Below are 16141 nucleotides of genomic sequence, written 5' to 3'. Positions count from 1 at the left end.
TGAAAAAAATGCTCAAGGATTAAACTTACATTTGTGTATAGGTGAACAAACCTCTACTTGGTTTCCCGATGAGCCCACATAGCCTTATTGAATTGCATAGTTAAGCAGCATTACATTAGTTTCCATGAAATTTAAGATCTCTAATTTAGTACAGAAATATTTCAGGTTTATCTGATAACCAGTGTCTAAGACTTTAGGGGCTGGATTAAGTTGAGTATCCTGATTTTTACCAAGATGAAAAGTACATGGTATACACAGTGTACTAGGAATGTGTACAGAGATGCTGGAAGGGGAAACTAGCCCTGCCAAAGCATTTATGTATCAAGTGATTTTACTACTTGATGAAAGCACTGCTGTGTAATCAGGATGAATAAATATAGATTGAGGATTATACCTCAGTGCTGTCCCAACCTAATATAAAATCAGGAACTACATACCGAAAGAAAAAAAATGGATCCCAACTGTTCAGAACTTTTATTTGGTGTATAATGAATTTAAACTGAAAGAAACTTGGACAGGTAGGTATCACATTGGTTTGGGCCACTCTGGAGGAATATGGAGCTGTGTGGGAACCCTAAGTCATCCCCCTCAAACCAACTAAAAAGGCTACAAAAATGGTTCTAAAAATGATTCACCTTGAACTTAAGGACAATTTGGAGAACTCAAACTGCTTCAAAGTATAAAATAAAGTCACATGATGCAGTTTGATTTTTTTTTTGCCCCTCCCATTTAAAATATCAAGTTCTCTCTTAAATTTTCTTTTTTCTTTTCTATAATGCATTTTCCTCTTCCTACAACTTGAAAAAGTAAACAAAAACATCCTTCAAAAACAAAATGCAGAAACCACATTTCATCTACTATTACATATACAGTATATATATAAATACATAAATATCTTACATGTATAACAGCCAAAAAAAAGAAAAAAAAAAATCGAAAAAAGAAAAAGTAATTGAGAACTGGGGGAAGCTTGTTGGTAGTGTACTTCTGTTCAGCTTCACACCAGATATGAGTCTGACCAGTCACAGGTGGTGTTCCCCAGTCGAGGTCCTACACTTCAGAGGTAGGGCAAGGGCGCTGGGAGGGCAGCCCCTCACACCTCCCCAGTTAGTTGGCCCAGTAGGGAGAGCTGCCATAGGTTGATTTGGTGGCCTGGGTCTTCTGCTGCATGCTGCTGGACTGGTTACGTTGACTGGGGCCACCCTGGAGGGGAAAAGATGTTTAATATCTTCAAAATTCACCAGTGGAGAAAAACAGTACTGAACATCGAACCACAAGCTGGGGGAATGAAACGAAATGCCAGCACATGCTGTAAATAAATAAATGTAAATAACTGCTAACATCAACACGTTACATGCTGGGTGCTGTGTGTGTGGAGCCCGTTACCGTGCTGGGAGCACATGAGACTGCTACATACACACTGTGCCTTACCTGGTTGTCCTGCGTGTGATGATGGTGCAGCAGCTGAGAGTGAGGCTGCTGGTGTGCCGGCAGGATGTGAAGAAAGGGAGCTGGGGCGTATCCAGGGGCCGCTCCCGGGTTCAAAGGCCCCGTGCCCCCCAGCGCTGAGGGCAGGCTGAAGGGCGGAGGTGTTCCAGTGTGGAAACCCTGCTTTTCAAAGGACTACGAATTGGGGAAGAAACAAAACAAGTCACTTTCACTCAAGACTAACTTTTTCAGTCACGTTGAGAGGGTCATTTATGGTTCATGCACAGCTTCATTTGTTTTGAGGTCAGCCATTTCAACAGTCATATTTCTTAGCTCACTCCTTTGTACAAGGACATTTTAAAAGATTACGGTTTATATATTCCGCTACCTACAATTATTTCCCCATTTGTACAGCTGGGTATTTTTTACAGGAGCAATTCAGAGCAAGTACCTTGATCTGAGTATGACTGCACTACCTGCTGCATTTGTTTCTACAAACAAGAACTGCACTGAAACATGGTAGTTGCATTTCATGTAGAAGAGCATTCTGGCCTTGATCCGGTCTCACCTGGGCTTTATTGTAAACGGAACCGCTCAAATCTGGCCCTCCTGCATTGCTGGATGTCACAGAGATACCTGTGGAACAGCTGGTTTTCAGTGTTTTTTTTTTTTTTTTTAAAAACTCAGGTATATTAACCCACCGGTATGGCAGTAACCGCTGAGTATGTGCTGACCCAAAACACTGCACCCCTACCTTTCCCAGGCCCAGAAGCAGCAGATTTGGCCTGTGCTTGGGAAGAGCCGCTGTAGCTCCCTTTACTGTACTCTCCACCAGCTGGGCCTTGTGTCAGATCATCAAACCCTGAAGTGAAAAGTTTACCCATAAATACAGAAACATTCCATTCTAGTCACATCACTGGATGATTTTTTTTTTTTTTTTTGCAATGTTAAAAATGTGAATTTCTCAATTTCTTCTTAAAAAGCTGGGACAAGAAACTGGTTCCAACTTAATTTCTCCACTTCAACAAGCATTTGGAATTAATGAGTCACGTTTCAAAAACCACATTAAGATAATCAGCCTAATTACTGCCTATTGTATTAAAACTATCTCTAGGAAACAGTTACATGGTACAACACATGTTCCTTCTATTTGCTCATTTATGGAACTACAATAGAACAAAATTAATCTGAATTTTATCCGTCCTTTAATACCAAACCATTAAAGGTCTGAAACAAAATTCTACAAATATTCAAAAAACCTTGTGTGTTAACCAACAGGCAAGTTATTCAATGAACAGTGCCTGTTATGTAACATGAAAAATGATGGCGTGGTTTAATCTGGACACAGATGATGAAACTCAACAGCGGAGTAGCTAAGAGCTCACGTACAACTCGCAAGGAGCAGGGTTTCCGATCTGGTGCACTTGTTATTTGGAATATGTTTTTTTTTTTTTTTTGAGGGGACTGGCTCTTAGCTTCGGGTTCCCTCACCGCTAGTGTAAACAGGTCATTAATGAAAGTGCTATTTTAGGCTCATAGCAGCAGGAATTGAGAAGGATCAGGTTCCAGTTGAGCCACACGAAGTCAACAGATCACTGAACTTAGCAGACAAGGGCAGACTGAGGAAGCGGGCAGTCCAGTGCAGTGCTTCCCAAACATTTCCTCTGGAACACACAGCTCATCTGTACATTTCTTCTGTACCACTTGCTGCCCAATTCATTTCAACTAGTCAAATTAGCAGGCTACCATTTTGATCAAGCCGGTGCTGATTGATTAGGACAGATAGTAAATAGTTGACTATGGAGAAATTACGGAATCAGAGGATGTGAATTTGTTATTTCCCCTATAAATAAAATCCCAGAAAAGCCTGAAATTACAGGTAATCCATTAAAAAATACATATATATATATATATATATATTATACACACACACACACACACACACACACACACACATAAACAGCAGAATGAAGTGGGAATGAAGTATAATGTAACAAGAGGTTATACCTGAGCCATAGGTGTGTTGTCCATAACCAGCAGGCTGCTGAAACTGCGTAGATGGGTTGCTGAGGCCCACCCCATGCTGTTTGGCTGATGTTGGTGGCACAAACATTGTAGGGCCATACTGGAAGGCGCTGGGCACACCGGGTACACCGGGGTAATATGGCAGTCCTGTGTAGCCATAGCCAGGTGGCAAGGCTGGGTTCAGGAAGGCCTGTTGGCTGCCGTGGTGATTTTGCTGCTGCTGCTGCTGTTGGGGTGCTTGGCCCTGAGCCTGGGGGGGCTGTTGGGCCTGAGGAGGGGGGGCTGCAGACAGACTGGTGGGAGGGGCTGGAGAGGCAGAGTCACCTCTGCCAAACTTTGTCATTTCACCTACAGAGCAACAGAGAGGAAAACAGGAATGTTCACACTTCATGCTGTGTGTTTTCAGGTAGGGGGCGTGTCGGCCTGTAGGGAAGGCCAGGAAGATCACCTGAGTAAGGGCTGTTGGCGAGACCCCCATCTCTGCCTGTGAGCGTTGCTGCGGGGCCTGGGAATGTGATTCCATAATAATCCTGCATGGAAAACATACAGGGTTAGGAACAACACACACATATACACACACCAATGGAACTCACATTAACAGCGCATGTTCCAATTCAATATGAATGTTCATTTTAACAGCAAAATATCAAAAACCTTTTTCAGCATCTATAAAGAAAACATTTTCTGGAGGAAATGGCATGATATAGCACGACTTGAAAATGTCAAAAGCTAACCATAGGTAGTCGGGATTGCAGCATCTGTAAGTCTTCATACCCATAGATCTGCTTTGGGACAAAAAAATAATAAAAAAAAAAAAACACAAAAGAGAGACAATTAACACAGCGATACCGGCACCAAAAGCAAACATCTTGTCATAATACTTAAGATGAAACAAAAAAGAGAAATCAAATTTTTTTTTTTTTTTTTTTTAAAAAAAAAAAAAAAAAGCACAGGGGCTGAGAGGGAAGTGTTACCGGGTATGCTGGCAGGAGGCCACCAGGCCCCATGATGTACTGATTGGGCAGCAAAGGGGGGACACCCTGGGCAAGATTTGGAGGGGCTTTACCTGCAGAGCACACACAAAAATGTTACCTGATCAAGTGTTGTGTCGAATGCTTGTGTGAGGATGCACAAGCAGTACTTTGGCCAACTTGCATTTTGTGCGCACTAAGTACACTCTAGTACAGGGGTCACCAACCTTTTTGAAACTGAGAGTTACTTCTTGGGTACCGATTAATGTGAAGGGCTACCAGTTTGCTTTTTGGGGGTTTTTCACCGGTCTCGTGAAAAAAGACTGCTGTTTGCACAAACCTGCCTTTAACTCGTAGGCTTTTTCCACTCGTAATGCGCTGCCCGGTGGGTAGTTAGCATGGTAGCTTGCGTGACACGTTCTGAAATGTCTCTCAACATTGTGCCGCTTTGCCGTCGCCACAGTCGCCCCGCAAATGAGACACACGCAGGAATCTTTCACAGTGGTAAAAAAAGAACTCTTCCTCCCATTCACCGTGAAAATGATATGTTTTCTTTCTTTTTTCTGCCATGTTTTCGGGGGTAAATCATCTCCTCCCCTTCACTGCGCCCGCTAGCTGCTCTCTACGGCAACGGTTGCCGTGGAGACCAGCTAGCTCTAATCTAATATGAAATATTTTTTGAAGTTTTTTTTTTTTTAATATTGTCATTTTCAAATTTACACCAATGCAAGTGTGATTTAAAAAGAATAGCAACAAAAAAAAATTAGATGCAGCTTACTGGTAAGTGGCGCTATGGTGAGCTATTTTTAGAACAGGCCCGCGGGCGACTCATGTGATCCTTGCGGGCGACCTGGTGCCCGCGGGCACCATGTTGGTGACCCCTGCTCTAGTAGCATCATGTAGAATGCAGCAGATGCCCTTACCGGAGGAGGAGGACAGAAGCGGAGTGGTACGACAGCCAGGCAAGGATGCCGTCCCGTTCCCAGGCAGGCTTAGTGAGCCACCTGTCACCCCTGTCCCGTGCAGACTGCTGGTAACACTGACCACACTGCTAGCCCCTAGACCACCGCTGCTGCTGAGGGGAGCTGGGGCAGAGGAGGAATGGGAATTTGCGTTGTCCACACTGGTACTCTGAGGGGGCAGGGGGGGGGGGGAAAAAATAAATAAATAAATTAAAAAAAAAACCATTTAGCAAGAGGAAAAAAAATACTGAAATATAAACAACGAAATGATTCAGACTGTCCATGTAAGCACATTAGACAATATGCTGTAAGGGTACAAACAATGCATTTCAGGTGGGGGGAGGGGTGCACGAAAACACTGCCAAGTCTTACTGATTTCTACCGAGGAACAGGAGGTACTCACTGCAAGGGAGGAGCTAGATGTGAGCGTAGAGCCTGAGGTGAGCATGCTGCTTGCATGGGTGCTTGACAGAGAGCTATAGGAACACAGGAGGAAAGGGAACAAAGAGAAATGAATTAGAAAACTGGCAAAATGACCCATTTAGCCTTCCGATTTTATCTAGTGTCCCACTAAGACTTAAAAATACATTACATCAACATACAAAGGAGATTCAGACCATGAGGTACTCCACATACTGGGTTCAGATATGTGCTTGAAACCATCATCATCTCCACACACGTAGACAATGGAGGCCAGAGTCAGGCTGCATGCCTCCGTTACACAGAACTGCCTCAGACAATGACGACAGCACTGATGTACATATGGACGAGAGCGGAAAAGCTACATAAGACTAAAAAGCAGAAGTAAGCACTGATATATCTAACAGGATGACTCACCTGTTGAGGGGGGGCAGGTTGGCAGAGGAGTGTTCAGAACTCAGGGAGGGGGTGGTGGAGGAGGGTAAAAGGGCAGAAGTCCGGGCAGAAGCACTGCTGTTATTCTGAGCTGCGCACTCTGCCTTTGTAGTGGATGCTGTTGACGTGGCTAACAGAGAAGCAGAGGGAACCGTTTCCGTTAACCAAGTGTTTCCTCACACAGGACAACACGAGGATGTGCTCTTTAGCTACAGCTCAACCTGCACGCACAGTTCATTAAGCAAATCTGCCAACATTGGAAGGTCAGGCTTTGGCAGGTTCTGCATAATTCGGGTCATCAAAAAAAGGTTGTTTATCACCATGTAATATCATCTGCTATTTTTAGGATGTCTCATTTGCATTCTTTGGCAAAACTAGCTTTTGATCTGAATTCTTCAATTTCATTACTGGTGTCAGAAAACTAATACAGCTACCCATAATTCAACTTACTTTCAAGTGAGGTCGATGTTCGAACATCACTGAAACCATTCTGTTAAAATAAAGGGGGGGGGGGTTATTATGAGAACCCATCGAGCAGTTTCCTTCTGGATTAACAAAGTTTTTATCCACCTATAACTAGGCTACAGACTGCCACAACCCTGCATTTAGACAAAGAATTTACTACTTTATTGATAAAATATTTCTAATTATAAGTCAAACATTAAGGAAACACAAAATGTAGAAGAAACAATTTAGTTACCGAAAGTTGCTAGACACTAAATTTAGTTGCCCTCATACATTTTAAAAACACTCAGGAGCTTATTTAATGTTTCAACTTTATATCGAGTACCACTGTGGCAGCTACTTACTGTGACTGAGGGTGCTGCCGGATCCTTGCTCTGAGAGAAGGTGAGGTGGGAGTGAGTTGTTGCACTTGTTTCAAAACTGCTCCCTGATGTCGAGGAGGATGGGGTGGCAGAAATGGCTGGGGGCAGGGCAGAGGGCAAGCTGGACAGAGACACAGCGGGGGAAGCATAGCTGGAATCTGATGATGACAGGGGTAGAGACAGCGGGCTACCCAGAGGTTCACTGTTTGGGGAAAAGACCAGAGAAAACGCCCCATAAACCTACTGTGAATATACAACGCAAATACCAGTTTGTCAGTTAAATTGTGTTGGTAAATATTGCAAACATTTATTCAGGATTTGAACAGGCACATAACAGAACATACCTGTTGGGTTTGGAATAGAGGCTGTTCAAAGCCTGGGGTACCGGTATTGACTCTCTGGTGGTGGAACTAATGCTGTTGGTGCAACTCTCTGCCTGGCCGAAATCTGGTAAGGTGGCTTCTGGACCAAAATCTAGAGCCCCAAACTGCACATTCAGCCCAGACACATCAGCTGACCCAGGCATCTCTACTGCTGAAGAGGGAATCTGGCATCAAAGGGAAGAGGGCATGAGAAGAAGAAGAGAAAAAAAAAGTCATGTCATTTTATTTGTCAGAACAATTTACTTACCTGATGCTTTTCTCCAAAGCGACTTACGGTGCTCATCTGCTTACAATTATTTACCCATTTATATAGCTGGGTCATTTTACTGGAGTGTTTTAGGGCAACTACCTTGCTCAAAGGTACTACAACTAGAAGTGGGATTCAAACTTGCAACCTTTGGGTCCAAAGGCAGCTGCTCTAACCATTAGACTACCAGCTGTCGCCACTTGAGTCCATGGATTTATTAGAGGTTCAAATAATAATCCATGTTCTCTTAATACTGATTAATGAATGAGCATATGGACAAGAAAAGGACAAAAGCAGAAAAATAAATGTCTGCATTTGACTTAGAATTTTTCCAGTTATTTTTTCATTCAATTTAAATGCTTCTTCCAAGAAAGAAGTGAGCAAATTTGTGGTTTGTCAAGTGCCAAAAGGAACATTACCTTGGAAGTGGGAGGTATCTTGCGTTTCTGTGTTTTCATCTGCCTGTGCTGAGCGGTGGCTGGCTGGGGGGCTGCTGCACCAGTGGAGAGGCCCAACAGTTTGCCAACAGTTGAGGGGCCATTGTGAGGTGGAGAGGTGTCTTGGGGTTTGGAAAAGGACTCAAACCCTGGAGTAGAGGTAGCAGGGAGTGTGGGTGGGCTGCCTGGCCGGGCCTGGGACAAGGAGTTTTGCTGCCTCTGGGTTAACTGACTCAGCACCAGGGAAGGCTCCGGCTGTGTTTTGAAATCCCCTGATGAACAAACGCAATGCCAAATAAGCCTCTTTTCAACACAACACAGTTCCCATTAAAAATGTCTCTGCGATCACAAGAGTATGATTACTGTGAAGCTCATAATTAATGCTGTCATAATCAGATTAATCCTCATTTGATCATTCTACTTGCGCTGCATCTACAAACTTCCTTGTGTGAACTTATGAATGAATCCTAATTTGTGTATCTGTGGTAGATGGATACTCACTGCTGAACTGGGAAGACAGCGGAGTGGTGTTCTGAGAAACCAGTGGTTTGATGTCCCAGGAGGAAGTGGGAACAGAGCTTAAAACCTCTGATGTCCCAGATACCCCCATAGTGCTACTGGTGCCAGCAGAGACAGGCTGCTGTGTGGGCAGCTGTCCCAAGCCAGGACCCTTCAGCTGCTCCAGCATCTGAGACCCAGCTGACTGTGCCAGCTTGGAGCTGCCCAGGTTGCCAAAGCCAGATCCAAGAACTGTGGACTGTCAGGGTGAGAAAGATTTGCTTTTTAAATCATGGCTGTACTTTTACATATCACAACCATCAGAGCTGTCCAGCAGTGTCCCTGTGTCTGTGACTGAAGTGAATACAAATCATTTAAAAATTAACTACTAAAATGACACAAGCATTCTGTCTATGTCTGTCCCAAGCTAAAAAGAGACTTCAAAACAAGCATGTAGAGCATAATGCTGTGATACGCAGAACTTAAGATTTTGCTGAGCTTTTAAAGGAAAATGTTAAATCTGTGTCAGTTTAACAAACCATTACACAAATAAATGAACAAGCTAGAGTGCTACAGAAATCCTTAAATATACATTATATATCATGTTACTCAAGAGCAAATACAAATGATGAGTCTCTGGCACTAACCAGAGTGGCATGTGCATAGCTGGTGGCGGTGTTGTGGGGACTGTGGTGGGAGTTGGTGAACACCAGGCTGTGGCCGAGGCTCTGAATGGGGGGCTCCACGCACACCTGCTCCTCGGAGTCCCCTGCATCACTGGGCTTCTGTAGGAGACCTGCCAGGTCCAGGCTGCAAGACACACATACACAAGATATCAAATTAGATGATCTTCAGAGTCCTAAGGAAATAACCTACAGTCACCGATAAAATTCCGTTGAAATACGATGGCTGCAATATATATTGCATAATGAGATTAAATTCAAATGTAGAGGTATGATTCTCAAAAAGAGTACAATTTAAAATGTCATACTGCTAACAGAACACAGCTTTTAATTAAATACTTCAACTTCTTATTGCACAAGAAAAGTAAAGAGAGCTACACCTGTCTCCAGATGAGATGTGGTTCTCAGTTGGTGCAGAGGAGGCAGTGAAAACTTTGGTCTCAGAAAGCTACAAGTACAGAGAAAGAAAACGGCTTTCATTAATGTGTCAGAATGGGGAAAAGTGATATCCGCTACATCTTCGATTCCAAAAGGCTCCGAGAACTCCTTACATCTTCACTCCAGTCATCAGCAGCCCAATCATCCTGTCCAAATGTCCAAGCTCCTACCAGGAAACAAAAAATGTGTTTGTGAAACATAAGATAACCCGTTAAACTTTCAATGAAGTTAAAATAAGAGCCGTCTCTCACCTGTCCCATCAGCCTCATTCAGCCCTGTGTCCCTGTCCTCTGGACAAGAGCCGACTGTCCCTGTGCCGGAGTTTGCAGTGTACTCAGCAGGGTTAAAGGTCCTGCCGAGAGTTAAAACATTACGGTGGTAAGAGGGACAGGAAGTCGAGCAGCGGAGCGGGGGAAAAGGTGGGACGAGAGTTTAAAATTCTATCTAAAAAACAAAGGATGACATGAAAAACGGATAAATTACATTTTTTAAAAAAATGCTCAAAGCTCAATCTACACAGAAGGTAAGAAGTCACAAACAGGAAGCTATTCTATTAATCACATTCTATACTTGAAACAGACATACATGCACAATCATCTGATAAAATGCAACACTCACCCCATTCCCTGGGATGAAAACCTGCTCCCTCCAGCTGCCCTGCCTCGCCCACGACCCCCTGATGCTGCAAACACAAAGCCTGCTGTTACTCCAACTGTGCCTGGACATATTTTTGTCTACAGCAACCCCGTAGAAGGTCCCATTAGTTGGAAAGCCAACTAGTATCTTATATATGTTTTAAAAATGTTTTTCCATTAAAACGTGCTGACAGAAAGGACAAAAAAAAACCTCATAAATGGCTTATTTCTGTGAAAAGCACAATGAGCTCCTATCAACAGTATACATTTTTTACCACAAGGGGGAGTGAAACAAGCCTTGATTTACAACATTTTGAACACAACTACCTAATATTCGTGTATGAAGATCTGCAACAAAAACCAACAAGCACACAGGAGAAAAAAATAAATTCCATAAAGTGAAACTTATAACGTGGACACAAAATGTGAAGAACTGAAAGTGTAAGGGTTGCTCATGCTTATCTCATGTTGCCTTGTCCCTGCTTTCCTCTACACTAGAGCTACCCAACCTCCCCAACCATGTGCTCTCTCCCTATCCCCACTGCGGGCTGCACAGCAGCTGTGTCACACACTGCATACCTTGCATGCTGTACAGCGTTCTCAGTAATTGCTGCAGAACACAAATAGAAACACTGCCAAGAAAACTGCATCTGCCCCCAGCAGGCCACCTCCCCCCCCCTCCCGATTATCAGACAAATTAGTTTATGTGAAACATACAGCCAAAACATGAAAAACAAATGCGTATTCACTCACTGCCACGTAATACAAACGTTTCCTGAGAACATCTTGCAAGCTTCTTGAACTCAATCACTTTAATTAAAAATCAAAATCAACTAGGCAAAAAACCTATTGTCAGACACATAACGCAGCAGCTCACAATCCCTGATCCAAGCAAACCCTTGTGATTTTTGTTTGAACCATGTCATTCATTGACCTTCATCGAGGTACTGACAGAATGACTCAAAAGCATTAAAGACTTGCTATAATTTTTATTCCTGCATGTCTAATAGAGAAAATATGAATAAATGTTTTGATTTCTTTTGTCTTATAAAATACATAGTGTGATTTCATCAGATCAGCAATTACATTGGCAAACAAGCTCATTTGCTCCAAGTATTTGTACATATACATTATAATCAGCAGACAAGCAAATTCAATCAGCAATATTCCTTCCATTAACAAGACAACTACCTATAGTTGTACTTCAACACATCCAGAGTAACCCAAGCTGTGTACTTTATTCAACAGTCAGCTCAAGACAACTTAAGCAGTTCTCACCTCTTCCTCGTCCCCTGCGGCCTCTGTCGGCGCCCCTCTCTCCCGGATAGACGTCCACCCCATTTTCCTCCAGCCGTACTACATGACAAAGATTTGTGACGTATGCAGGCACTAAATTTTTCACAGTCACCGTTCTATTATTACTTCATTTGCATTGAAGGTATTATTTATACAGCAGTTTTATTTAGTGTTTCACTGTTTCTCCCTGTGACTGGATATTCAACACGTGATGCTGCCACGAGCAGTAAGCTGACCGTTAATGGTTTCTACATCCGATAATTTGTCCCATCATTGCACCACAGTGGGCAGCGAATACCCCGTTCAGTCTGTGTGGAGTGTGCTTGTTCCCCCCATTTTCCAGCCCGTGTTTCCTCCCACTGTCAGGACAGGTGAATTGGTGGTTCTGAACTCCCCATGTTTGTGAGTGGGAGTGTGTTACATTGCTCTGCTATACAGTGTCAATAGTGTACTGTACTGTTGTGTATCTAGCAACGCAAGTCACCTTGGATGAAAAAGGTATCTTAAATACTACACAGTAAAGTGTGAGGTAAAAGACAATGTAAGACAAATATTAAGTTACAGCAGCATCTCTGTTCACGCGCTTTCAGCAGGCCTCGGCATTTACCCTCACGGCTGCGGCTGGCTCCGCGACCCTTTCTGCTTGTCCCCCCACGGCCCCGGCTGGCCTCCCTCTCTCCTTTCTTTTCCCGGGTCTCTTTGTTTTCCTTGTCTGATGACGAGCCCTCTTTCCCTATGCTTCGCTTCTTCCCAACTGTCTCCCATAAGTTCTGAAATAAATTCAAGGTTACAGTCAACAAATCTGCTTCTGTGAGCACATTCAAGTCTTCTATACTGTGAAAATCTGCCTAGGCACTTCCGATTTTTTGTTTGTAACACTGTCTCCTCAGCTGCAATGTTCATTCTGAGAACACTTTCAGTAACGGAAGCAATACAACACTCAATCAAAGCAGAAAGTGTTCTCAGAGCTGTGCTACTCACTGTATCTGAGCTCCCCTCCAGGAGGAAATTGATGGCTCTGTTGACATCCTCATTGCAGTCATGAAGAGCCACCATGCACTCATCCTGGTTCTTCCCAGTGACCTCCATCAGCTGAATACAAAAACCGTGGCCATGCAAAGACAGGCACGTCAACGAGGCACGTGATTTGGACTCGTCAACAACGTCGGCCGCTTACATTCTTACAAAAATGTCATTAACAACACTGCGGCATCTGACACCTGTTCATTGACCATGCTCCCATCTGCTCTTTTCAGACACAAAACATCTGGCATTTAATGGAAAACTTTCCCTCACCTGTTTGACTTTGTCCTCAAAGTCTGCATCATTGTTGTCATAGATCATCTGAGCAAGTCGAATCTGTTCTGCTGTGGCCTGAAGGATGGTAACATACAAATATGACAGAAACAGTTCACTAAAATTATAGATTCTGGATTCCACATGACTCTGAAAACTGGTTATGAAATTTTATTTTTCCTATAAGCACCTGATTATTAACTCATTTAAAAATAGTTGCACCCACTGCACCTTTACCGCAGTAGTCTTTTCCCTTCTGCTTTTACTTAAAGGATTCATTTGTGCGAGTCTGAAAACTAATGCGCCAGCTGCCTCTCAGGTGCGTACCCATTTTATGCAGTCGTGCCCGTTCCTCACACTCACCTGTATCTGTTTCTGTGGCTGTGCTGCTTGTGGTGCTGTAGGCAGAGCTTTGTCCCGAGTGCCCCGGGGCCGCTCGCTGACTAACGAAGTCATCATATACAGTATATACAAAACAATGTATGTACAAAATAGAAAAATCTGAAAAAGACAAGAGCGGGGAGAGACTCATACGTTTCTGTTGCCCACTTTTCACTGGTTACAATAAATCTTCGTTTACCCGAGACCTTTACGAAGAATATTTGAATACTACGCTACTTACAATTATTTACCCATCTGTATAGCTGGGTAGCTTTTTCTTATTATTATTTTAACATTTCAGAGTTAAGTTCCTGGTTCTGTGGTAGTACCAATCTTTAAAGTATGTTATGTAAATTACAATTAAAAAAAAAATTTTCATCCTACGAAAAAGGCTGGCTTGCAGGAACTCAACCTGTCACAGCTCGCAGTGCCATCTAAGACCATAACCTAATATATCATCCCCTTGACTTAAATTTAGGCACCCATTGGAAGGACTGCCCTGGTGTCCACTTACACTTCACCATGTGCTACTTTCTCAGTGACACTGCTACTTGTTCATCCCTCATATCACCCACACATTCTCATTCCATAACAGGAGAGCTCACCCCAGGACACACAGATAAATATGAATCAACACTTCATTACATGCTGCTGTTTTTAAAAAAAAAAAAAAAAAAAAAAAAAATGCATCAAAACACAAGGCTCATGAAATAAGAATCAAAAAATCCAAGGCTGTAAAAAGCCACCAGTCAGAACAAAACAGTAAGAACACAGTTTTGGCACTGACAGAAATGACTTTTTTCCCCAAAAATGAAAGCAATCACAGCAGTAAGACATCTTAGCCATGTCTGATTTAATCCAAAGGTTGCTGAGAGGGGGGAAAAATGCCCAATACTGCTCTACCATTCAGTGAAAAGCCTAAAACCTCCAAAAACTCAGCCCAACAAACACCACAGACTGAAACATCTGACTACTAGTTTAGTAACCAGCATGTTTACTCTTGTTCCAAGTAAGAAATAGTCCCAGAACAATGATTCATGCGAAAGAGATTACATCAGTATCAGTATCTGTATTCTGTAACGTTGAAGAAGTACGAAAATAAAGACCAAGCCACCGCACTCTCCTTAATCACCACTGCTTCCATCAAAATATGAAACGGCACATAAACAACTAGATACTACCATTAACTATCTGGCAAAGGACATGAGAAACATCTGGAGGAGATGCAAGAAATCTGGAACGAGACACTGTATAATCCCCAAAGGCCCAGCCTTTTCTTTACAAAAACAAACTTTATGTTCAGCTTTTCCTTCCTATGCCTTTACAAATAAACATCTCTATTAAATTCAAGATCTCCTTGAATCAAGAGCCTCAATCTTGGCACCACTACAGATTACATTAAAAACAGATTTGTTCATTAAAATATATTTCCGGCATGCATAACCTACTTTGCTATAATTAAGACTTAATTGGCCAAAATGGAAATAAAGATGCTTCCAAGTGAAATGAGGGTGGAGAACTCGAGTTTGCTGTGGTTATTGTACAGTGATCACAGGAGGAGTCAGTGTGACAAGAAAAAAAAAAAGTGAAAATCCCGCTGATTTATTTTATATGAACACGGTGGGGCCACAGGGACTGGAGCTGCTGCCTGCCTTTTTCTCCGCGGAAACACGACTCTTGCCTAACGTGTCTGGCCATCGCTACGTTTCGGTTATTTCATTAGAAAAAAAAATTAATTAAAAAAAATCAATCAATGTGTTTTCGGGAACCGGTGCTCCGGCGTCTGGGCGGCGAAAGCGGGCTGATCTCCTGCGGCTCCGCCGACGATCGGTCGAGCAGCGCGGGCCACCAGCCGCCCTTTGTTCCACTGCGACCGTGCGATCCCACACACAGGCTTTTTTTTTTTTTTTTTTTTTTTTAAACCGCCAAACACCCGCCGTTTCTGCCTCTGCCCAACACCTCACCCTAAACACGGCGTGCCCAATAGTCGTATTTCTACTGTTAATAAACGGCAGTCCTTGTGGGTCAGGCTCTGGTTCTCGAGAGGAGTTATCAACAAACACCCCGAGACCCTTTGTGTGGCCGGTTAGCCTATTAGCTTAGCATTTAGCTTAGCGCCTCATTAGCCATTTCTAACTGCCACACGCCGGCGCCCGGCTACACACCGTTCTCCACCCGTTTTAACGACACTCCCAGCTAAATAGGCTTTATATATTTCAAACTGTGTTACGGGGTTCGCAATAAAATACTGGTGGCTTTGAAATTATTAAAAGGTATGAACGTTTCAAGGCAGAATAAAAATAGACGAACGCCGCATAGCTGTTAGCGTTAGCTAAGAACATAGCAGGCAAGCCTGCTGTTGAGGAGCGCTAACAGTAACACACAATCACTTCCCGACTAATCGACCGCTGATAAACACCCTCCGTTTGTATTCGCATATTCAGGTCACGAAAATAAGCGGCTGTTTGAAATACCCCCTTCTGGCTTCAAAATACCTTTATACGAGTTTGTTTGTCAAAAGGATCGTTGCATTTACCTGCTAACACGCTTCTCTCAGGCAGGGGCAGACACTCTAGCGTCACGTCACTGTACGTCCCGTCACGTGACACGGTGCGCCGCAGTTCGCGCTCGCGCAAGTCAGACGGCGGCAACACAGCAGAGCTCTGCAAGCGCGCGATACGTACGTACGTATGCGCGAGCGCCACGGCTTTCTGTTTCAACGTCGGTGGGTCTTACGTGTCCACTGTGGAGTTTCCACGGCCCTGAACTATATCGGTTG

The 16141-nt window shown here is 43.4% G+C and overlaps 1 protein-coding gene across 1 annotated transcript; it reads right to left on the bottom strand.

Annotated features, from left to right (window-relative positions):
• Positions 1–459: 459 nt before the first annotated feature.
• Positions 460–15969, bottom strand: ubap2a (ubiquitin associated protein 2a). Its single transcript, XM_029259546.1, is given in 27 exon segments — positions 460–1203; positions 1432–1623; positions 1997–2064; positions 2183–2290; positions 3436–3801; positions 3902–3983; positions 4188–4235; positions 4428–4519; positions 5348–5555; positions 5790–5862; positions 6224–6371; positions 6692–6731; positions 7051–7270; positions 7413–7615; positions 8118–8407; positions 8637–8892; positions 9281–9443; positions 9697–9764; positions 9868–10012; positions 10014–10106; positions 10373–10436; positions 11668–11745; positions 12293–12455; positions 12667–12777; positions 12982–13059; positions 13345–13482; positions 15899–15969. Coding segments are annotated over 26 exon segments (3549 nt in total). The 5' UTR covers positions 13441–13482; positions 15899–15969; the 3' UTR covers positions 460–1107.
• Positions 15970–16141: the final 172 nt, after the last annotated feature.

Source organism: Scleropages formosus, chromosome 17 (genome assembly GCF_900964775.1).
Source record: "Scleropages formosus chromosome 17, fSclFor1.1, whole genome shotgun sequence".
Taxonomy (NCBI): Eukaryota; Metazoa; Chordata; class Actinopteri; order Osteoglossiformes; family Osteoglossidae; genus Scleropages; species Scleropages formosus.
Note: the sequence above shows the minus strand (reverse complement) of the source record. Positions and strands in the feature narration are given on the sequence as shown.